The following is a 23,465-nucleotide window of genomic DNA, read 5'->3' on the forward strand; positions in this document are numbered from 1 at the left end:
GTCTTTAAGGTGCCACCGGACTCCTCGTTGTTTCTAAAAGTGACGCAAAAGATCAAACTAGAATAGAGGATCATAATGGTCCTTTCTGACCTGAACGCTATGCAAACTTTAGCTACCACAGCCCGATCCTGTGACTGGGGGAGTCAGCCTGGCTAGGATCTGTGGCACAATTATAGTTTTCTGTGAGTGTGGAGGCTGGGAGGGCGGGGGGAAAATGCATTTGCAGTAAGGGGTTTGAGCATAGAATAATAGAATCATAGAATATCAGGGTTGGAAGGGACCTCAGGAGGTCATCTAGTCCAACCCCTGCTCAAAGCAGGACCAATTCCCAACTAAATCATCCCAGCCAGGGCTTTGTCAAGCCTGACCTTAAAAACCTCTAAGGAAGGCGATTCCACCACCTCCCTAGGTAACCCATTCCAGTGCTTCACTACCCTCCTAGTGAAAAAGTTTTTCTTAATATCCAACCTAAACCTCCCCCACTGCAACTTGAGACCATTACTCCTTGTTCTGTCAATCATAGAGTGATTGTTAATGTTTTATAGACTCATAGACTCATAGACTTTAAGGTCAGAAGGGACCAATATGGTCATCTAGTCTGACCTCCCGCATGATGCAGGCCACAAAAGCTGACCCACCCACTTTCCCTTGAAGTCTTTAAATTTTTAAATTAAGTCGCAGAGAATCCTCCAGCCTGCCCTATGCTGCGGAGGAAGGCGAAAAACCTCCAGGGCCTCTGCCAATCTACCCTGGAGGAAAATTCCTTCCCGACCCCAAATATGGTGATCAGTAGAACCCCGAGCATACAGGCAAGATTCTACAGCCGGACCCTTATTTTACCAGCGATGGCTCGTTAATGCCTAATTGACTAAAATCACGTTATCCCATCAGAACCATTTTGGCATGGTTCTGAATTCTTTTCAGCAAATTGGGGACCTGATCCTGTGGAGGGCTGAGCTTCCTGATCTCAGAGTGGTAGGCGCTCAGATACTTTAGTGATTGATCACTCCAAGTCACTAGAGAGAGAGAGCGAAGCAAGTCAGTCAGTAATAAAAGAGACAAATTAACTTTTTTGGAGACGGGTCCTAGAGATTGCTGAATTCTCAACCTGAATTCTCTCTCTAGGGGACCTAGTGTGTGTGTCTTGCCGGGCCATTGGTAACTTACCTATTTTGAAATTGACTAAGGTCAGGATTTTCCAAAAGACCCCAGCACCCATTTAATTATTATCATTTATTTCAATTTAAACCACAATTTAAAAAAATGCCCATGCAAAATGGCTCTAAAATTAATTAGTCACAGCCACAAATGATTACTACCCAGAAGCAAAATAAAACAAACTTCGGGCACAAAAATATTTAGACAGCAAACTAAGTGGCTAGATCTTCAAACAAGGTCACAGCGTCGGGAGCTGAGCCCATGAAAATCTGGTTTTGTATGTCATAACTTTTTGGGTTTCTTTTTTTAGTGTCTGATTCAATCTGTTACTGAAATAAACCTCTGATCTCGGTCAATTCATCTCTCGCCTTAACTGACTGAAGATGTTTATATGTGTTCAAAATCCCAAAATTAATAAGATGGAACAAATAAGACTTAAAATCTTTTCGCTTCTTTCCAAGAAGTATTTCAAATCTGCATCAATCGGAAACTTTGGGACAACACAATTAGGTTTTGGACAGTACAAAAATATCCTGAATGTATATCTCAGCCTGTTGCTGTTTAATAACACAGCAGAATGCAAAAAGTTGACTTTGTTAATAAAAGCCACTTGCTATGTTGTGAATAAATTTCATTTTCACAGAATATTTGAGGATCTGTTAGTGGGGGGAGCTGTCCCAATGGTCCTTTTAATTCAATTATAAAGACTAATTAAGTCCTACTCAAATCCAGCTGGTATCAATGCTAAACATCGTTCTAATTAGTGCTTAATGTAAATTTTAAAAAAATGTTTGAGATGCAAAATAAAAAGAAATACTCAGAGGGAAAATGAGGTTCCTAAAGATGCAGTCAATTTAACAGTAGTGAAGCAGTGTTGTATTAATTAGAATATGTTGATTATTAAAACACTTTATTTAAGAATTAAGCATATCCATATCTTGTGCGCAGTTATGCAATTGCTTTCATTTTAGCATAAATGAGTTTGACTTTAGAGAATAATTATCGTGTGTTAATTAAATACCACATTATGGTGGTTTAGCAAGATACACATCTGTCGGCTCTTGAATCCTCCATTGTGTTCAAACATCGGTTTGCTTAACATCAATTGCTTTTTGATGATAAGAGATTATGAACTGTTTGATAATGAAGTTTCACAGTCAAACCGAAGCGACTCTTAGACCCTCTGAGCAACGGCTATGGAAAAACAACACGATCTGTCAATTATTATGAGCTATGTACATCTTTCTTGTGTATAGTGGGTGTTTAAAAATTCTTTGGGCCAGATCCTCAGCTGATGCGATGTCAGCCTCGCTTTATTGGCTCTGGGATCTGGCTGAGGTCTTTTGGGGAAATCTCTCCCCTATTGCGGATGCCAGACCACTTGAGAATCTGCCCCAAAATAAATGCATGATCCTGCAGCGTTGAAACTTGAATTTAGTAAGAGAAACAGCCTCATTCTACAATGTTTTTATTTTAAATCAGTAAAACAGCTTCAGATGCCAAGGCACAACCAAGACTTTTGTCAAAGGGTAATAACTGTGCTGCTCCCTTTGCATGTAAAAGGAACAGAAAGGAAGGGTTGAACTTTAGAGCAAGATGCTGGATTGATCAGACACACGTCCTAGATAAATAAAAATACCTCTGCGTCAAATACACAATGGAAAGTAGACACCGCTGAGTGCAGTATCTTGCTGCCTATGTTAATAGCAGAAGCTTAAGAAATGTGCAGTCTAATTAGCATGCTGCTCCTCTTAGCCCAGGTCTACACTTCAGAATTGTCCCAGTATAATTTACGTTGGTTTGGAGTGTGATTTACTTGCTTGCAGATATAGTTATATCAGTATAACCCCTAGTGTGGGTCCAGTTATACTGGTATAAAGGTACCTTATGGGATAGTTTCTTCCCCAAAGTGGTACAACTTTCTAGTGCGGACAAACCTGTAAAGTGTCGTCATTTTTTAATGTGCAAAATTCTCTTGGAAGTTTGTACACTGTCCTCTTACTTCAGCTGTTTTCCGTTGTGAATTTAAAAAAAGCTTTCGCTTGGTTTGTTAATTTTATATATATTAAATCTTGCATTGCCTAAGCATGGACAAAACTGAGACAGACCACAAAAGGCCTGTAGACAGTATTTAGTTGATGAATGAGGATTATTTTTGGTAACAAATGACCTGATTTTTTTCAACACTAGCCCAGTTTATAGAGCCAGGCAATCGACTGCTTAGTGAATATTAATGTTGTGTCATTTTTCAACTATAATATGATGCCCAATCTCCCCTTTTTTCATAATTTATCTGGATTCAACATGCCTTTAACTTTTATTTTAAACTCTGTCTGTCTAATCTAGTTTATTTACCTTATCTATCAGTCGATCTGCCTGCCTGCCGGTCTAACCTGTTTTATCTTAATATACCCCATTGCCATGGTATCCGAGTGCCTTTTGCATAACACCAATAGCATATAGCTGGGTCTCAGTGGACTTTTTCCATTTTTCGTCGTCAACATCCTGCTTGTGGCTCGGTTTTGGGGGCTGATTTTTATTTTTTATTTTTTATTTCAACTTTTAGCTTCGCTGCAATTTTATTTCAAAACTGTCAGTTACAAAGACTTTCAAGAAATAATAATGGTGTTGAGAGACCCACCTGGGGGCCGGATATTTAAAACCAGCTCAGCGCCCCCTTAGAGACCAAAATAACAGGCTGGATTTTCAGACGTGCTCAGTATATTGGGTTTGGAAAATCAGCTGCTTGGAAAACTTGTCTGTAAGCGGGTCAGTGGGAACTGGGGACTTCAGAGTCTGAATGGGAGCTGCAAAAAGCAACAGAGAGTCCTGTGGCACCTTTAAGACTAACAGATGTATTGGAGCATAAGCTTTCGTGGGTGAATGCCCACTTCGTCAGGTGCATGGGAGCTGTGCTTTTTGGCGGACCTGGTCCCTGGGTATGACCGTGAAAGAGGCTGCGTATAGCCAGGGCTATCAGTAAACACGAGCCCTAAACTTGTGGGTTTTTTTGCACAGCCGACCCGTGGGAGGTTCCTTACCCTCTAAAGTGGAGAGGGGGGGTGGCTATTTGACTTTTTTCTGCAGCCCGTCTTGTCTGCCCTGACCGGTTTGGCACCCCCAGAACAACACCTGTCTGAAGCTCTGTCTCAATCTCCAAACCTAAACTAAAAAAAAACCCAATCTTTTTAAGTTGGGGGGTAGTGGGGGAAACCCAGCCCGAGACACCGCCTCCACGTCTAGACCCTGTGGGCTTGTTTTCGAAGCTGTGGGTCTCACAGGGCCCCCAGATCTCGGGAGCTGCTTTGTTCTGCAGACACCCAGAAAGCTGAGTAACTAGTTGGGGGCGTGGAATGTGCCTTGACATCGCCAGGAGTTCATACTCGGGTGTTTTCAGTTTGATTAATGTGGGGAAAGTGTTAACGAGTCACCCCGCCCTTGTGGATGCTCAAACCCAGTCCAATAAGTCACTTTTACTCAAACAACCCGGCCCGGGCCATGCACCGAGTTATTGTTTGCCAAGCAAGAGAAGTAAAAAAAAAAAAAAACACCACCTCTTGATGCTTCCTCGCGGGTGTCCCCATCGACGTGTGCAAGGGAGAGCATTTTGCCTGTCTCTCCAGCCTGGTGACACTGAGAGCACATGGGTGTCAGCGGGGCGGCTACACCACTGGAGAGATCTGCCCGAGGGTATCGCAGGCTGCTTTCTAAGGCCAGGCCAGGTGGCAGAGTTGCAAACGGTGCCTCGTTAGGTCACGGCCTGTCGTCTTTGCTGATTTCAGGGAGAAAACGGTAAAGACCCCTCCCCATGCTCTTATCTAGATAAGAGAGCTCTTCACTAGTACATCTCAAAGCCCTTTCCCGAGGAGGTTAGGATCATTAGCCCCATTTTACAGATGGGGAAACTGAGGCACGGGGAGAGGAAATCGCTTGCCCAAGGTCACCCAGCAGTAGAGCTGTGAATAGACCCCAGATCTCTTGAGTCTGAGAGTCTGTCTATGCTGCAGTCAGAGGCGTGACTGCAGCACGTGTAGGCATACCCCTGCTAGCTTTGATCTAGCCGGCTCCAGTGCCAACGGCAGGGAAGCAGCACAGGCTGTATGAGGGTGCTGGGAATCCTGGGGATGTCCTCGAGCGGTGAGCCCATGCGTCCAGGGCTTCGCTGCTGCTGGTATTTGAGCTGCCGAGATCAAAGCTAACCCAGGGGTTTTCTCTGCATGCTGCGGTCACAGCTGTGTATGCAGGGTAGGTGGATCCCCGTTCCAGGACTCTATCCATTAGGCCATGCTGCCTTCCTGCTACAGCCTCTGAGCCCACGCTACAGAATGGACTCAAGTCACCGCACGTTAGCTTCGTTACCATTCTCTGCCCCTGGCCTCTGAGAGTTAAATTCCCCCGAGGGGTCTGTCGGGAGGCTAGGAAGGCCTGCGAGTTCCCCGTGGCAGTATGGAGTCCCAGGCCTGACCCTCCCGGTGTCGCCTGGCTCCAGGTAGGCCGTCTCCTCCTGCCGCGCGGCCGGCACCAGCACCGCGGCTAAGCTCCAGCCGCGGCCTCCCTTTGCAGGTCCGACTCGGGCCCCTCCGTGGCGAGCAGGCGGGGTGGCGGAAGGTGCACGGACGTGGGCAGCGGGGAGACGGGGCTACCTGCCTGCCCTGGCTCCGTGCCACGTGGGCAGCAAGCAGGGAGCTGGCCGCAACAGCAGACGGGCACCTGCCCTCTCTGAACCGGGCCGGGCCCTGCATTCGAGTAGGCAGCCAACCCCGTTGGAGTCACTCAGCCCTCAGATTGGCAGCTCTTTCGCGCTGGGTGGGGAACAGGGGACACAGATTGGACAGGCCTGTTGGGGGGTAGCTGGGAAAGAGGAGAGTGTAGTGGGTAGAGCAAAAGATTTTGGGGGTGGGGGCTGGGAGAGAGAGGCAAGAGTGCTGGGTTTGGTTCCAGGCTCTGGAAGGAAGTTTGGTCCAGGCTGGTGGTGAGAGCAGAGGGTCAGGACTCCTGGGTTCTATTCCTGACTCCGCCAGGGCAGGGCCGGTGCTACCATTAAGGCGAACTAGGCGGTTGCCTAGGCCGCCAAGATTTGGGGGCGCCAAAAAGCGGTGCCCCCAATTTTTTTTTTTTACCGCGTTCCTCCCTGAGCGCGCGGTCGCCGCTCCACTTCTCCCGCCTCCCAGGCTTGCAGCGCCAATCAGCTGTTTGGCGCCGCAAGCTTGGGAGGGGAGGAGAATTAGAGCGGGGGTGGCGTGCTGGGGGAGGAGGCGGAGCAGAGGTGAGCTGGGGTGGGGAGCTGCCGCACGGCTCCCCAGGGGAGGGAAGCTGCCACGGGGGGGGGGCGCCTCAGGGCAGAGGGGGGGAGCTGCCGCGGGGGGGCACCTCAGGGCAGGGGGGGGGCGGGGAGCTGCCGCAGGGCTGGGGGGGGGGGCGCAAGATGGAAGTTTTGCCTAGGGCGCAAAACTTCACTGGCCCTGCGCCAGGGGCTGCTTTCTATCAACAAACCAGTAGGGATGCCCCTGCCTGTGAAGAGCCTGCAACCCAGCTTGGCAAGGAAGCCAGCTCCTGTTGGTGCCAAGTGAGGGGAGGGTAACCCTCCTCCACCCCGCCCTGCCCCTGGTTTTCCTCCGGGGCTGCTGAGTTGCTCAGTTCTGTTTCACGAGTCTGCCTTGGCCCTGGTGCTGTAACATTTTGTTAGGATACATCAGTCACCTGGTATTAACTGAGCCTCGTGTAACACCCCCCACCCCACGCCCAAGCTCCCCTGGCAGCCAGACACCCTCCCTGCAACCATGGCTAAGGCTGCGCCGCTGAAGGTTATCGTCCCCCCCCCCGTTTCAGATGGGGGAAACCGAGGCACACGCCGCCACAGTGACTCGTGCGAAATAACACGGCAAAGTCAGCGGCAGCGCTAGGGAGGGGACCCAGGAGTCCTGACTCCCGTATCCAAGACCTCTCTCCCAGCGCTGGCAGTAGAACCCAGGACTCCTGACTCCCAGCCCCCTGGTCTAGTCACGAGATTCCGTTCCCAGACCTGTGGAAGGAACCCAGGAGTCCTGGCCCTGCCCCCTTCTGACAGATTCTGCTCGGGTGCCGAGGTCGACATTTCCACCCCTCAAGTGAGGCTCCCGCGTTTCATAACGAGCCACCTCTGTGCAAGGGGCCTGGTTGGCAAAGGCACTGAGCTGTGTGGTTTGTGGCTCCTCAGCAAAGCAGGTCATGTTGGACACCAAAATCTGAGGTCTAGGAGTTTAATTTTGGCCTTCGAGTGTGAAGGTAAATCTTAGTTTTCAGCAATGAAAGCAATCGACACCAACATTAAATCCACAGGGCGGGTTAATAGAGCAGCCGGCTGGAAGTCAGGACTCCTGGGTTCTCTTCCCTGCTCTGGGAGGGGAGTAGGGTCTAGTGACTAGAGGAAGGGCAGGGGGCTGGGAGTCAGGACTCCTGGGTTCCCTTCCCAGCTCTGGGAGGGGAGCGGTGCCGAGTGGTTAGAGCAGGAGCGGGCAGGGCCTCCGGACACATTCTATATCCAAATGTGTGACCTTGGGCAAGCCTCTTCCATGCTCTGTGCCTCAGTTTCCCCATCTGAGGCATTCCCTCCTTATGCAAAATGCAGTGAGATCCAAGGGCCAGGTGGCTAGGATTATTTTGCTCGCCATGGCTTTGCTGGTAGGTCACGAAAACCCTGTAGGTTCTGCCCGAGACCTGAACCACGGCCCGGAGCAGTGGGGAAGGGAAACACACCGAGCTTCAAAGCAACCTGTGATCTGATCAGCCCCTCCCCGTGGTGGCTGCTGCACGGACGTTTTTCTGTTTTCTATTAATATGTAAATATGCTGATCTTTCCTGGAACTCAGGGCGGGGATCACCGCTAAACAGCCCTGTGCGCCCCACAGCTCGAACTGCAACCCCCACGGCCACATGATTTTGAAAAGTGGGGCAGGGGGAGTGCATGCTGGGGGGCGGGGGGGGTTAGACCACCAGTTAAAGTATGGATCCGCCAGGTTCTTGTGTGGTTGATCTAAAAGGCTCAGCTGCTGACTGGTGACTTCTCAGCATTATACTGGCCAGGAGCGTCCTTCAGCTGGGGATCTCAAAGCACTTTGTAACCCTTACGTGAGTCTCACGAGCCCCATTTTACAGGTGGGGAAGCTGTAGCGCAGGGAAGCGGGGAGCGGCTTGCCCAGTAATTTAGCAGGCACTGCAGCCCAGGTGTCCTGACTCCCTCCCACCCCTGCTCTAGCTGCTCAACCCCCAGAGCTGAGAAAAGAACCCAGGCATCCTGATGACCAGTCTCCTGATCTAACCACTAGACCCCACTGCCCCCCAGAGCTGGGAGACGAACCCTGGAGTCCCCTGCTCTAACCACTAGTTCCCCCGCTCCCCAATTAGTGTGAACACCTGCATAGGCTCTGAGAGTTTTGCAAGGGATCCTCAGAGTTTAGTCTGTGTATTGTAATAACACCCAGGGGCTCCAGCGTGAGACTGGGGCCCCTCGGGGGCCGGGGCTGCCCTCACACGTGCCGTCTGTGTATTGTAATAACACCCAGGGGCTCCAGCGTGAGACTGGGGCCCCTCGGGGGCCGGGGCTGCCCTCACACGTGCCGTCACTCTGCAAGCCGTGGAGCAGAGGCGACTGGGTGCTGAAAGGGCCGTGACCACCTGAGTAGCTTATAAGAGGGGAGGAAGAATAGAGAGAAGTCCCTCCACCTGGGCCCATCCCCATAGCATCTGGGCTTGGGCTCCCTCCCCTCTCGCGTGTAAACACGGCACATTGCACAACACCGTGGGGCAGCAGGCTATTGGCTCGCGCAGACAGGGAGCTGAGCCGCAGAGAAGGTCGCCCAGGGAGCGTGTGGTCAAGGTAGGCCCACGCCTGGCCTAGTTGCCTAACCACTGGGCCATCCTTCTTCTCCTGCGGGCTGGGGCGGCGGGGGCTGGGCCATTGCTGGCCCCGCTACCTCTGTGCCTCTCCAGTGCGCCCGCTCTGCAGGGCATACGCCCCTCAGCTCCGTAGCAGCGCTGAGTGTGCCCGGCTTTCCCTTCTCCCAGGCCAGGTCCTGGCAGGCCCCGGCTCAGCGCGGGCCCCTCAGACGGACGAAGCCGGCGTAAGGAGCAAGCGTGCACGGGGCGGCTCGGCCTGGCTTTAAGTAGGCCGTGCCGTCCCCCATGGGCCAGCAAAGCCTGGGGGGGGGCAGGAGCGGGTTAAATAGCAACATGGCAGATGGGGGGGACGTGGGCCCAGATTCTCAACGGTCTGTGGGCTCCTCACTTCCACTGGCAGGAGCCTGCATCCCTTTGAGGACGTGGGCCTTGAAGACTCGGCTAGCCAGCCACACTAAAGCTGGGAGCCCCAGTTGAGACTGATGTCTACATGGGAGCCGCCGGTCCGTGCATGGTACGTGGTCCCCTTGGGGTGTGTGTCTGGCTGTTTAGCTGGAGCTGCCATGATTCTTGCCTTTGGTTTTGGAGGTCCCTGGAGGTGACAGGGGGCAGCCACCACCTATCACCCACACACGTGCTGGGTTAATTAACGCGCTGATTTCGGCCGATGGGTGGCTTGAGCCTGCTCCTAATTGACGCAACATAGGCTGGTTTAAACGGGACCGAGAGCAGCCCCTCCCGGCCTGTTGCACTGGTTTAGCTGAGCGGGTTGAACGCCACGCTCCGCATTAAACCGCTGTCGCCCGTGTGTCTGGACAAGGCCGCGGAGGGGAGAATTCTGCTTTCCTGTCCCATGCTGTATCCGCTTCCCTGCTCCGGTACTCGCATCTCATGACTTAGCATGTTTTCCCAAGTGACCCCCATTTCAGTAAGTTCCATGTGCCCTACCCCACCTCCACCGCGGGCGCGTGGAACTTCCCGTGACGCCACGGGAAACGTGACACGGACCTGCCCGCTGACGCCCCTCGGTGGTTAAAGTCAGGAACGTTGGCTGGGGCTGGTTCCCGGCCAGGTTATGCTGCACTTTTTTGGTATCAAAGGATTTTTTGGGGGGGGGAGGGAGGGTTGTTGCTTCCTCCCCTCCGAAGTCTTGGCTTCATCCTCTTACTCAGCCACCCGCGGGCATCACACGTCGATTATGGGGTTGCTGTGGGGGAATTCGCCTGAGACCTCGCTGACCTTTCTCAGGTTGAATTTACTGGCATGAGCCATCACCTGAAAATGAGAGTTACTGGCAGCTTGCTCTCTGGCTTTTGAGTTTTTTGACTAATTCAGGCACTGGGTTCCTGTTTCTGAGTCAAACCCCAAGCCCATTCCCACCGATTTGATTTGCTATAGATAGATTGAAAAGACCAAAAAAAAAAATTACAATCATTCTGTTGTGAGGTTAGGGGCGAATCAATTGAAGCTTGTGGTTTTTTCTTCTCGTTGGGTCTGAGTAGTGGGTGGTTGCAGAGAGGAAATGGAATGCGTAGGATAGAGGACGATTGTTATCAGACAAACTTACTAGCCCCCGTGTTGTTTAAGGAAATACAGGAATGTATCCGCACGCAAAAGCCAGCCCTGGCTGTGTTAGGGCAACCTGAAAGAATTCCCTTCCTGACCCCAGGCTTAGCTGATGCCCTGACGCAGGAGAGTCGACATCCCTTCCAGCGCTTACTATTGTAACTCTGGCTATTCTCGTTGGCCCCATAAGAGTCCAGCCCCTTCTGCTACGCTGCGGAGCTCTTGGCTTCGGGGAGATCTTGTCTCGGCGAGTTCCACAGGCTAATTCTGTGCTGGGGGAAGAAGTGGGTCGAGGGGGGTTGAGAGTGTGCAGGTGTGTGCGCACCAATTGTACATGCGCAGTGTGTGATGTAAGCACAAAGCAGCAGTACTGGGACCAAAGGAACCCCTGGTGTAATGGCACAGAAGTCCCTGGGTTTGGGCTAGTTCTCTGCTCCTTTTTAATGATCTGCAGAGCCCTGTTGTTTTCTCTGGGGTGCCGTGGATCGTCTGAGTGTACTTGGGCCTGGTGAATGATACCCGCAGCTTGTCCACAGCAGGGTGAGGGTCAGACACACGGTACCCCCTGCCCACCTGGCGAGGGGAAGTCAGTCTCCATTATGACTGCACCCATGGGAGTTAGGCACCTAAATCCCTTCAAGGATCAGGGCCTTAGTGTCTCGGGTCAGGGCCAACTGCAAATGTTCTCAAACATGCTCCTTTTTGCGTCCCTCTCCTCGCAGCCGCAGTCTGGCTTGCTCCTTGCTAATTTAGTTAATAAATCCATCCCGAAAGGGATAACCTATGAATACTGCTGTCTGTCTAACGAGCCGCGGCCCAGCAGGGGACGTGGCTTATAGAACGGCGACGGGGTGGGGGCTGCAGGGTGCAAAAGGCTTCTGGGTGCCTCCGAGTCACAAGTGGCTGAACGTGGTCACAAAGGTCTGTGCAGCTGTGGTTGCAGCGGGCTAGGAGCTCTGGTGTTGCTGCTTGCGCCAGGCCGAGGGGAAGGGCCTGAGGTTCAGCCCATCTCGCCACAGCCACGCCAGGGCATCTCAGCGCTCCGTCCCGCCTGCTCTCCCAGCTCCCCACCGCAGCAGATCAGACCAGGGACCCACCTTGCCCTGACCCCCTTGGGACGTTGCACTCAATATGATTTTATGGAAGTATGCTGATGAGTGTGAATATAATGTAACTAAAATATGCTTCATGCAAAAGGTCTCTTGTAAGGTATCATTACAACGCTTATAATCTACTGAGTGTGATCATCCTATTTGTATAAATGTACCACTCTTGTAGCTGAAACTAGAAATAGGAAATACAACTCTGAGGGCCTATTGTAATTATGCAGAGTGTGGGCCATTAATGGTGGTTTGGAATCTTGATGGCTCCCATCAACCAGGACAATTGACTGTTGATGGCTCTGTTTGCAGGCAGGCCTTCCTGTGAGTCAGGCTGGGAGGAATGAAGGCTTGGGATCTTACAGTGACATGTGATCATGTCACCTGAACTGGAATCCCTCTTTAACCTGGTGTTTTTCCATTGAGATGGAGGGGTGGGAACCCAGAGGGATAAAGGATTCCTGCCTTATGCAAAAGATATATAAGTGGGTGAAACAGAACAAAGGAGGCGGCCATCATGAGAAATCCCCTAGCTACCACCTGAGCTGGAACAAGGGCTGTACCAGGGGAAAGGATTGTGCCCAGACTAGGAAGGTGTCCAGTCTGTGAAAGAATCATAGAATATCTGGGTGGGAAGGGATATGGAGGTCATCTAGTCCAACCCCCTGCTCAAAGCAGAAACATCTCTGAGGGTGAGATTTTATCTGTATTCAGTTTTATTACTGTTCTAGGCTTAGACTTGCGTGTTTTATTTTATTTTGCTTGGTAGTTCATTTTGTTCTGTCTGTCACTACTTGGAACCACTTAAATCCTACTTTCTGTATTTAATAAAATCACTTATTAATTAACCCAGAGTATGTAGTAATACCTGGGGGGGGGGGGCAAACAGCTGTGCATATCTCTCTATCAGTGTTATAGAGGGCGAACAATTTATGAGTTTACCCTGTATAAGCTTTATTTGGGGTTTGGACCCCATTGGGATGGATGCACTTCTTAAGCTGCTTTCAGTTAAGTCTGCAGCTTTGGGGCACGTGGTTCAGACCCTGGGTCTGTGTTGGAGCAGACTGGCGTGTCTGACTCAGCAAGACAGGGTGCTGGAGTCCCAAGCTGGCAGGGAAAGCAGGGGCAGAAGTAGTCTTGGCACATCAGTTGGCAGCCCCCAGGGGGTTTCTGTGATCCAACCTGTCACACCCCTTTCCCCGGCTGAATCACACCTCGAAAGGCTGAGGGGAGCAGACTAGACAGGGCCGATTAAACATTGTGACCCATCTAAGCCAGGATCTGGCCCCACTTGCAGCTCCACCGATTCCATCTAGTCCCATGTCCTGCTTTGGCTGGAGGCTAGGAGAGAAGCAACTCCCTTCCTGACCCCTGCCCGTATAATAGCCCTGGAGTCTGCGATTTGCTAGCCCCTTTGCCTTAGCCTCACGGGGCCTTTAAAGCCCTGTATCAGCATGTTTGTGCCAATGGAAAATTGTGGTGCTTCCCCCGCCCCTTGGCCCCATTAGCTCGCTCCTGCCGGGGGGTGATGGAGAGTTGTTTACTGGTACCTGCCTGCGAGCAGCAGGTAGGGGTTTTCACCTGTTGGTGTGTGGTGAGCAGTGGAGGGGAGGCTGTGAGATTTCTCTGCCCAGGAGAAGTTTCTGCCTTCCTGCGCGGTGGGAGGTGCGTCCCAGTTGTGGGTTAGCGTCAGGCGATCTGCTGCCTGCTGAGGTTTCGAAGACGATGGGGGGACGAGTTCTCGGTCGTTATTTAGGGCGCCGATCGCCTGGGTTCATTACACAGCGGGGGGGGGGGAGGGGGACATCGATAAGGGAAGCTCTAGAGAGGAAGAGCAAACCAAATGGGCGCCTGGCGTATCGCAGAGCAAACCAGCGCAGGAACTGGGCCGGTGCCAGGCGGCTGCCTGCGGGGGGCGGGGAGGAGACGCTCGGGAAAGCAGCCGTTGGGCCTGGAAGGTGCGGGATGTGGTTACGTGCGCCCCTTCACAAGGGGCTTTCATCTGAGGGACTCAGAGCTCTTTGATGCTCACAGCTCCCCGTGGCCAGAGGCCCAGGGGGTTCAGGAAGACGCAGAAGCTGCTGTCCTGCTTCTCATCCCTCATCTCATCTCATAGAACCCAGGAGTCCTGGCTCCCAGCCCCCCTACTCTAACCACTAGATCCCACTCCCCTCTCAGAGCTGGGGATAGAATCCAGGACCCAGATTCCCAGTCTTCTGCCTCACATACCCTCTCTCCCCCTTTCCAGCTTAATTTTTGGCATCACATTCCCACCACAAAGCAGCAGGGAACTCAGCGTGTCAGTCCCCACAAACCCTTTGCTGTCAGCAGAGCCCCCAACCCACCCATGGGCCTCGACCCTCGGATACAAGCAGACTTGGTGCCAAAGACTCTAAGCCCCAGTGACAGTGGTCGGACCCCGGGTGTGTACGCACGAGCAGGGCATGATTCCCCGGTTTGCTCCGGGATGTTTATTCATAGTCCCGACCCTCCTTTAAAATTGTGCGCCAGCCCCCAGCCCCTAGCAGTGACAGGCCTGGGGTTTTTGCAGGAGTTATTTCAGTGGTAGATTTTCTTGCCCTTCTGGGAAAAAGTTTACCCTGCACCGGATTCCATGAATGGCAGTCTGGGGCCTGACACATGCACAGCCATAGCCCCGCCCCAAACGGCAGCCCCGCCCCTCCTTGGGCCAGCAGGAGGTTGGAAGCCCCGGGAACGAGGCTGTTCACACCTCTCAGAGCTGTTGGTGTAGGCTGTCTGCAGATTCAGGCAGGCATTGGTTACACTCGGGGCCCGTCTTCAAGCTTTTCTGTGCGTCCTTGAGGAGTAACTTTTCTTTTTTAAATGAAAGCTGAATTTCGGCGCTCGTCCCCTAACTCCAGCAACTGGGGCATTAGGACAGACAACGGTGTCTATGCCTTAATCCAGCCTTGATCCCCACAATACACCCCTGCTTATTACTGCAAGCTCCTAGGTGTCTCAATGTCTTCTGAGACGATTTGTCTCTGTCCCAGTGGCTACAGCTGGGTGCGCCGGGGAGGCTGGGAGCCAGGACTCCTGGGTTCTGTTCCCAGCACTCAGAGGGGAGTGCCAGGGCTGCCAATCCAGCTCCCTAAGGAAAACCCCCTGGCGAGCAGAATGCCCGGGCAGCAGCTGCCTGCGAAGGGGTTAAGGGGGCCCCCGCAGGCCTGGCTGGCCGATTATGAGATGATCTCCAGGTTATGTAACCGGCCATCATGTGACGATAATCTCCGGGGGGGTGGGCAGGGCGCTTATCAGTGTGGAGGAGCTTTGCTCCGGCTGGATAAATAACCCCTGGAAAGAGGAGCTGGGCTGCACGATGGGGCGCAGCTTAGGCCCAGGGGGCAGCCCTAGCACAGGGGAGCATGCCCACAGGGTGACCCCCCGGGCTGGAGCAAAGGGGCGATTGCCAGCTCTTCCCAGCACCCCAGGACACACTGCTGCCCTCCCGGATGGGCCCCCAGTCCCACGGCCTTCCCTGCCCTCCGGGAAGCTGGTGCCCTGGCCCATCCAGAGCTCCAGCTGCGTCTTGTTCTCTCCACGGTCCCGCCGAAGGGTGGGGATGGGGACCCTAGTTAGGTGGCTCTTGGGTGAGTGTCTGGGGTCGCTTTCCTGCCCTGGCTCCCTCTTGTGACCCACCCCTTCTCCCTGGCTTTCCCCACCCTGCGCCCTTGGCTAGATCAGCCAGCCCCAGCCCTGCACCACGGCCCGGCTCGGAGAAGGCTTCGTCGTGCAGAAAGGAGTGCCACGGAGCCATGCTGCCTCGTGGTTAGAGCAGTGGGCTGGGTGTCAGGACTCCTGGGTTCTGTGCTCTGCCTTCGGAGGGAGAGTGGGATGGGGGGTGTGGGGTGTTAGGATATCAGGATCCCGGCAGGTTTCTGTTGCTGACGCTCAGCGGGCTGGGAGCCAGGACTCCTGGGTTCCATTCCCAGCTCTGCCCCTGCCTCGCTCTGTGCTTGAGCGAGTTCTTGCTGCTCCCTGTGCCTCAGTTTCCCCATTTGTGAAATCGACCCCTCCCCCTCCCTCCCGAGGCCACTGGGAGTGTGGCTGGGCTCTGCCCCTCTCTCCCTGCTGAGTTTGGCAACTGGCTGGAAGGCAGAGGCGGGATTAGCAGAGGTATGCTGTCTGAGTGACAGCTCCCGCAGCCAGTTGCTGGCCTGCAAACTGGTATCCAGCCGGGCAAGCGCCCCTGCGCCCTGGCCAGTGCCTGGAATCCGGGCATGGGAGGAAATGTGAGACGAGGGTGCCCCAGTGTGGGCAAACTCTGCGTAACACGCAGCACTTTCCTGGGGAGTTGGCAAGATAAATTCTTCTTCTCTGTTGGCACCAGCTCCCAGCCAAGCTAGTTTATTCACATAAAGGCTCTACCCGCAATCCTGATTTAGCCATTTAAGGACCCCAGCTCTGCTCTCTCTTAAATGGGGTCACCCCCCGGGGTTCATTGAGGTGGTATGTGTAATAGAACCCAGGAGTCCTGGCTCCCAGCCTCCCTCCCCAGCTCTAACCCACTAGGCCCCGCTCCCCTCCCAAAGCTGGGAATGGAACCCTGGAGTCCTGACTCTCAGCACCCCCACCCCGCTCGCTCTAAGAAGCATTAGACGACAGTGCCAAAGAGCCAAGCAAGGGCATGCAGGGAGCAGCGCACTCCAGCCAGTGCTCATGATCTCTCTCTCTCTCTCTCCATCCTAGCACAAATAGAAGTGATCCCGTGTAAGATCTGCGGGGACAAATCGTCAGGGATTCACTATGGGGTCATCACCTGTGAAGGCTGCAAGGTGAACAACACCCCAAATCCCCACTCCCACTCCACCGTCCTGCCCCCGGTTGCCTGATCTCTGCCACCAGGGGGCGCCCCGGGTGTGGGATTCCGTTCCAATTCCCTTAGCGCTCCCAAATACACAGAGCCCTGGAACAGCGCCTCCCCTCCCCCCAAGGGGGCCGTGGGCCAGCGCTGGAGCAGATGCTGCCCAGGGTCTGCCAGCGGGGCTGTGGGACCATTGGAGTCCTGGCCCTGCTTAGCACCCGCCCAGCAGCTAAGCAAGCATGCCCTGGCCCCTGGGCCCTTACCACCACACCGGAGCAGAGATCGGCCCATCATGGCTTGTTCAGCCCTGGGACCAGTCAGGACCAGCCACTGTGTTGGTTATATGCCGCAGATGCTCCTCCCCCGGGCGTTGGCACCCCCAGTTGGCTTCACACACAAGCCGCTGAGCCGCCTTGGTCAGTTTGTGTCTCTCTCTCTCCCCAACCCGTTGTTTCAGGGGTTTTTCCGCAGAAGCCAGCAGGGCAACGTGACGTACTCTTGCACCCGCCAGCAGAACTGCCAGATCGACCGGACCAGCCGCAACCGCTGCCAGCACTGCCGGCTGCAGAAATGCCTCAGCCTGGGGATGTCCCGAGATGGTAAGATGTCTGAAACAGCTGCCACGCTCCAACCAGAGGTGGCTGCATTTCAGTGCTGGGGGAAGGATCCCTGTTTAAACAGCTGCCATGCTCCAACCCAGAGGTGGCTGCATTTCAGTGCTGGGTGAGGGATCCCTGTTTAAACAGCTGCCACGCTCCAACCCAGAGGTGGCTGCATTTCAGTGCTGGGGGAAGGATCCCTGTTTAAACAGCTGCCATGCTCCAACCCAGAGGTGGCTGCATTTCAGTGCTGGGGGAAGGATCCCCGTTTAAACAGCTGCCACGCTCCAACCCAAAGGTGGCTGCATTTCAGTGCTGGGTGTGGGATCCCTGTTTAAACAGCTGCCATGCCCCATCCCAAAGGTAAATGCATAATACTGCTGGGGGAAGGATCTCTGTTTAAACAGCTGCCAGGCCCCACCCCAGAAGTGGCTGCATTTCAGTGCTGAGTGAAGGATCTCTTAAAACAGCTGCTGCCTCCCACCCCAGAGGTCCCTGCATTTGACTCATTTCTTATGCCCTGATGTTAAAAATACCTGGCTCTGGCTGTAAAAATATGGAGATTTCTTTTGCTTCTGCCCTTTACTCCATCTAACCCAGTCTCTCATCTCTGACAGTGGCTGGTACCAGCTGCTTTTTGGGTTTTTCAACAAAAAACTAAAAACTGTTTTGTTTTGTTTTTGGTTTTTTTGGGGAGGGGGGTTAAATGTTTTCAGTTAAAGAAAAAAACCCACAATTTTTTGTTGAAAGTAAAACATTTTAACCAAAAATGTTCAGTTCTTGACCAAAAATTGTTCAGTTTTTGGTTGAAAAAACTGAAAAATGTCATTGGAAAAGATTTTTTTTCTGTAGAAATGTTTCTCTTTGCCCACAAGCCATTCATCACCGAAAAGCCATGATGATGGACAAACAGCAGCCACTGGTTCCCAAGTCCTCCAGTTCAAGAGGCTCGGTGGGTGAGAGTCTAAGCTGCACCCCCTGCAGGTGCTGATGAGAACCTGCAGCCCAGGTGCCCACCCTCTTCCTTCTATGCTGCACCTCCCAGTGTAACTTGGAGCAGCCTCGCTGGCCTCTATGTCTGTGCTATTATCCCTGTTGTGCAGATGGGGAAACTGAGGCTCAGACAGACACAGCTTGCTCACAGTCTGTAGCAAAGCAGGGAATTGAACCCAGGTCTTAGGAGTCAGAGGTTAGCACCCGAACCAGTGGGCCAAACTATCTCTAAGTTATAGCAGTTTCTGCAGAGTTACCTGTGGCTTGTGGCACAGGGCAACTTAGCCATAGCTGCATGTGCTCTGGCCCCGCCCCCAGCATGCCCCCTACGCCAAGGCTTGAAGTGGGGGCGGGGTCTGCGGAAGGCAGCCAATGGCAGTCCAGCGCCGCGCCGGAGCCAGCAGAATCCCCCCTCAGCCCTTTGCGGGCTGCAAAGGCCTCTGAACGCCAGCAGAGTGGCGTACAGGAGCCGGGACAAGAGCAGGGGAACCGCCCCCCTTTCCAGCCCAGAGAGGGGTCGAACCTTCATTCTCTTCCGCCCCCTGGGCATAAAAAGGTTTGACACCAGACTTCTTAGCAGAGGAGGAGTCCTCGGGTTGGGGATTATTAAAGGTGCTAAAAAAGCTACAAGCGGAGGCTGAAGGAAGTGAAAGAGAAGTGCAGATAGCGAGGGTTCGGGCTGGTTAGGTAGCACCGTCAGCGCACAGCCCTGAGCCAGGCAGCGGGGGAGGCAGGGGGGGTTAAACCAACCAGGAGGAGAGTGAAAGTCACACAAACACACACCCCACCAACCCAATCCAAAGAGGATGGAAAAAGTAGCTCAAGCCTTTAGCTGGGTGTCTCTCGGTGGTGAGTATGTAGGTCGCTCAAGAGAGCCAAAGAGCCCGACCACGTGGCACATGCGATCAGCCTCCCGCTGCGACCGCGGTTCCTCTCTGCAGCTGGGTAGATGAGGCTCCTGCTCAGGCACGCGACCACATACAGACCCACACGACCACCCGCAGAGCACGCACTGTTGTCCCCGCTCCCAAGTGAGTGCGCCGAGATCCTGAGATAGCCGTCCCCCGCCCTAGATCCTGGGCGCTTCTCTAGCGTGAGGGATCTCAGGCTGGGAGTCGCTCCCCCTGCCTTTCCCAGATTGCTGGAGGGGAGGGAGCAGCTGCCAAGGTGGGAGCTTCTGGGGGCAGAAAGTCTACGAATCGCTGCTCTGGGCCCTTTCATCCTCAAGGATCCCAAAGCATTTTATACCCCCGGTGATCGGCTACCTCTGAAATGCAGCCACCTTTGGGGTGGGCCGTGGGAGCTGTTCAAGCAGCCGCAGAACAGTGTTGTCCTAGGGCGAGAAGTGAAAGGGATTGGAACTGCAGGGCAGAGCGTAAGTGACCCGAATTGGGATACGGCCAGCAGCCCTGCTCCAGGGAAAACGCCCTGGGCTCGCTAGTGATCCACGTTTCATCCCATCCGCTTGGCGTGCTTTGCTGCTGGAGGGGAGTGATGGGGGTTGGTTACTGACTTGTTGGGGGGAAAGCACCCCTGTTAGGTAGTCACCCCCCTGCTGCACCATGGTTGGTGTCCCCCCATCCCACCCAAGTGCTGCCCGGGCCCCTCGCTTAACAAGACAAACTTGGTGGGTCTTGATAGGCACAAGGAGCCAGACTCCACCGCTGTCAATGAGGGCAGCTCCTTCTGCCCTTTCCATCCCTGGCAGCTCGCTGCAGGCTCCTTATGGTGGGACCCGCTGCCCTGTTATGTCTCCTGGATTTCCCAGGAGATGGAGGCCGGCGGAGGGAGCCCAGGGCCCCTCACAACGGCTCCGGCCGTGAACACAGGGTCGGTCTGAGCCCCGACTCGACTCGTCCCTGCCCTTTCGTTCTCCAGCTGTCAAGTTCGGCCGCATGTCCAAGAAGCAGCGCGACAGCCTCCACGCCGAGGTGCAGAAGCAGCTGCAGCAGCAGCAGCAGCAGCAGCAAGGCGGCGAAGTGGTGGCCCCGGCCTACTCCCTGGGCCTGGCTAACGGGCAACTGAAGCTGGCCTCCTCCCCGGACCTGTTGGAGTCCTCAGCCTGCTCCACGGCCCTCCTGAACGGACAGGCGCGGCTGAGCCAGTCTCCGGATGAGACAGCGGTTCTGGCCTACCCCAACGGACTGGCCAAGGGCCACAGCCGGCTGAGCGACAACCTGCGCGGCCCCTTCGCCAGGGACTACAGCCCCGAGCGGATCAAGATGGAGAGCAGGGCCAGCGTCTTCTACGCCCTGGAGATGCAGGCGTCGCCGGACCTCTCCCGGCTGGACATCAGCGGGGGCAAGCGGGGCCAGGCCGGGGGCGACGTCGGGGAGACCGTCGACTTCTACACGAGTCCCAACTTCACCAGCCTCCTGGAGTCGCCCAATTCCTCGGTGACTGAGATCGGTGAGTCTCCTGGGGCAGGAACGCTTGGCTGGGCAGCCTCGGCCTTCTAGGGATCCCCACTCAGGCCGTATTACTGGGGGGCGGGGCTGGGGTTCACCATCCACACAGGGATTACAGGTCTTCTCCAGCTGTCAGCAGCAAGCTCAGTCTCTTAGCTTCAGCTGCTCTTTGTTCTCTTGGCCTTGGATTCGATCCCCGGTGACAACTCAGATGATGGTTCTTACACTCAGCTCCCATCATTCCAGAGAATCAGAGAATATCCGGGTTGGAAGGGACCTCAGGAGGTCATCTAGTCCAACCCCCTGCTCAAAGCAGGACCAACACCAACTAAATCATCCCAGCCAGGGCTTTGTCAAGCCAGGCCTTAAAAACCTCTCAGGATGGAGATTCCACCACCTCCCTAGGTAACCCATTCCAGTGCTTCACCACCCTCCTAGTGAAAAAGTGTTTCCTAATATCCAACCTAAACCTCCCCCACTGCAACTTGAGACCATTACTCCTTGTTCTGTCATCTGCTACCACTGAGAACAGTCTAGATCCATCCTCTTTGGAACCCCCTTTCAGTCCATGGGATGTCCTTGGGAACATCCTGCTCCATATCAGAGGATAACAGCCTACTGCAGCTACCAGCTAGTGGAGTTACTCCCCCACTGACACAGGAGAGGCCCATGCTTTTAACACTGCAGATTCAAACCCTGCTAAGTGCCGGGCTGGGGGGAGGGGGCAGATCGTTACACACAGGGGCCTGCGTGCCAAGGCTGGCAGTGCAGAGCGATAGACTCAGGAAACCACAGAAAAAACTGAAGGGAGAATCATGGCTGCGGCCCAGGGACAGGCCCCGCTGTTCCCCGCGCTCCCCCTCTGAGCCTCGCCGCCTGCCGTCCGCAGAGCACCTGACCCAAAATGTCCTCAAGTCCTACCGGGAGACCTGTCAGCTGCGCCTGGAAGACCTGCAGCTCCTGAGGCTGGAGACGTTCTCGTGGGAGGAAGTCAGGAGCTACCAGAAGAAGGTGAGGTGGGGGGCGGGGCTGGGAGCTGGTGGAGACGCCTGCCACGGGTAGTGCAGTGACTTCTATGCTCGACTGATGCCCGGCACGGGATAAGCTGGTAGCCGGATAACCTGGAAAGCCAGCCCGCCGGGGTATGAGGCTAGGATGAACACCTCCCTTCCGGCCCGCTAAGGGATCAGTGGGGAATGTAGGCAGAGCAGCAGGAAGGCTTCCCAACCACAAGATCCGTTACGTGGCCCAGTTAAGGCTGGGCCGGCGACTGGGCAGGAGGCAGCGTCTCTAGGGGATTGGCCGAGAGAAACGACCGACGTTCTGCTCTTGGCTCTGATTGACTCTCTGGCTTTTGGGCAAGTCCCTTATGGCCCAACTTGTTCCAAGTTTTCCCAGGAGCAGAATCAGACTGTCCACCTGGAAATAGCCCGGGAGGATTTAAACAGAGAAGGGAGGGACGGTTCTTCTACAGACGTTCTAGACCAGCCTCCAGGATTTTCTAGCAAGGATATTAAATTCTATACGGTTGGCTTAAAAATGGATGATCTCCTCTGTTCAGGTCTATGGGACCTTACTAAATTTTGGAGGACTTTTCCATAGGGGCTGCCTGTAAATTGTCTTCCTAAATGACACCAGTTCCTCTGCTGGTGTTTCCTCTTGTACTGCGGTGGAAGAGCATAGAGCAAAGAGTTCTTAGCTGGCACGGAGCCCTAGCAAGTTTGTGGTCAGGGTCTGCCCAGCACTGGCTGCAAGAGGGGACTCGACTGAGTGACCCAGCGCGCGGTGTCTCTGACCTTTTGTGGCACCTTGGGGTTTAACATCAGCCGCATAGAGCCGATGCTGCCCCTTTATTGTTTATCGGGACTTCATTCAGCGCGCAGGGTTTTGGGTGAGTCACTGCTCGCTTGGTTGGGTTCAGATGAGGACTTCGCAATAAAATCAAGGGATGGGTCAGAGGGAAGAAAATGAGTTTGTTTGATTCAGCAGCTAATTAAGATCCATTAACTAAATGGGAACTTCTGTCTGGTTTGCTAAATGCTTCATCAGCTTTCCAGACGCGGCCAAGTCGTTTCGGAGCAATTCATAATGGCCCTGGCATAGGAACATTGGGATCAATACAGATCCAGCTTTGGGCCCGGTGGGGAGAGGAAAGGAAAATGGCTAACGTATGAGCAACTGCTGGGCTTCTGTCCTCTGTGGAGGAGACTAAAGGGCTAACTGCCCTGGCAGGACTCCTGGGGTCACAGGTGCAAAGTGCAGTAAAAGGGGCAATGAAAACCCAGAAAGAACTGGGGCGGGCTGGTTGAAAATATTCCGTTTAAATGGTTTGGGGCAGAAACTTGGGGTTTCGACTCAGTGACATTTTGCGCGGAAAATGCCCCCTTCTCATGGGAAATTTCAGTTTTTCATCAAAAAAACGAATGCCCCCAAAATGGAAAATTTTGGTTGGGAAATGCCCCCGCGGCGACTCATGCCTCTGTTCTCTTCTCTGGTCTGGGCTCTCCGGCCAGACTTCATCCCCCACATTCCACCAGGGCCAGGGACACCCATGATGCACCGCCTCCCCTGGCCAAGAGGGGAGACAGTGGTGCATCATGGGAGATGTAGTCTAACCAGGGAGCCCAGCCTCTCGAGGAGAACAGGTGTCTGAGGCACCCAGACTACAACTCCCATGAGGCACAGCGGCTGTATTTCCAAATTGAAATATTTCATTTCTTTGATTGTTCGCCAACAAGTGGGCTTATGGGGCGCTTGCTCCACATGGGGTGGGGCACATGGGGTGGCCGCACCAGGCATGGCACATGGTTATGGAGCAGCCATGCCATGTGGCATGGGGCACGTGGGGTTTTGGGGCAGCCACACCAGGCATGGTGGGTGGGGTAAGGAGCAGTGCTCTACGGGGCGTGGAGGAGCCAAGCGTCATGGGACACGGCCCATG

The 23,465-nt window shown here is 54.1% G+C and overlaps 1 protein-coding gene across 1 annotated transcript in view; it reads left to right on the top strand.

The window, feature by feature from the left end:
- RORC (RAR related orphan receptor C) overlaps nt 1–23,465 on the top strand; it is a 45,812-nt gene that overhangs the window by 16,943 nt on the left and 5,404 nt on the right. The window contains exons 2-5 of the mRNA XM_065420148.1: nt 16,410–16,495; nt 16,982–17,123; nt 19,995–20,525; nt 21,414–21,535. Coding sequence (XP_065276220.1) covers nt 16,410–16,495; nt 16,982–17,123; nt 19,995–20,525; nt 21,414–21,535 — 881 coding nt within the window. The remainder of the gene's footprint in view (nt 1–16,409; nt 16,496–16,981; nt 17,124–19,994; nt 20,526–21,413; nt 21,536–23,465) is intronic.

The sequence above is a fragment of the Emys orbicularis genome, chromosome 20 (assembly GCF_028017835.1).
Source record: "Emys orbicularis isolate rEmyOrb1 chromosome 20, rEmyOrb1.hap1, whole genome shotgun sequence".
NCBI lineage: Eukaryota > Metazoa > Chordata > Testudines > Emydidae > Emys > Emys orbicularis.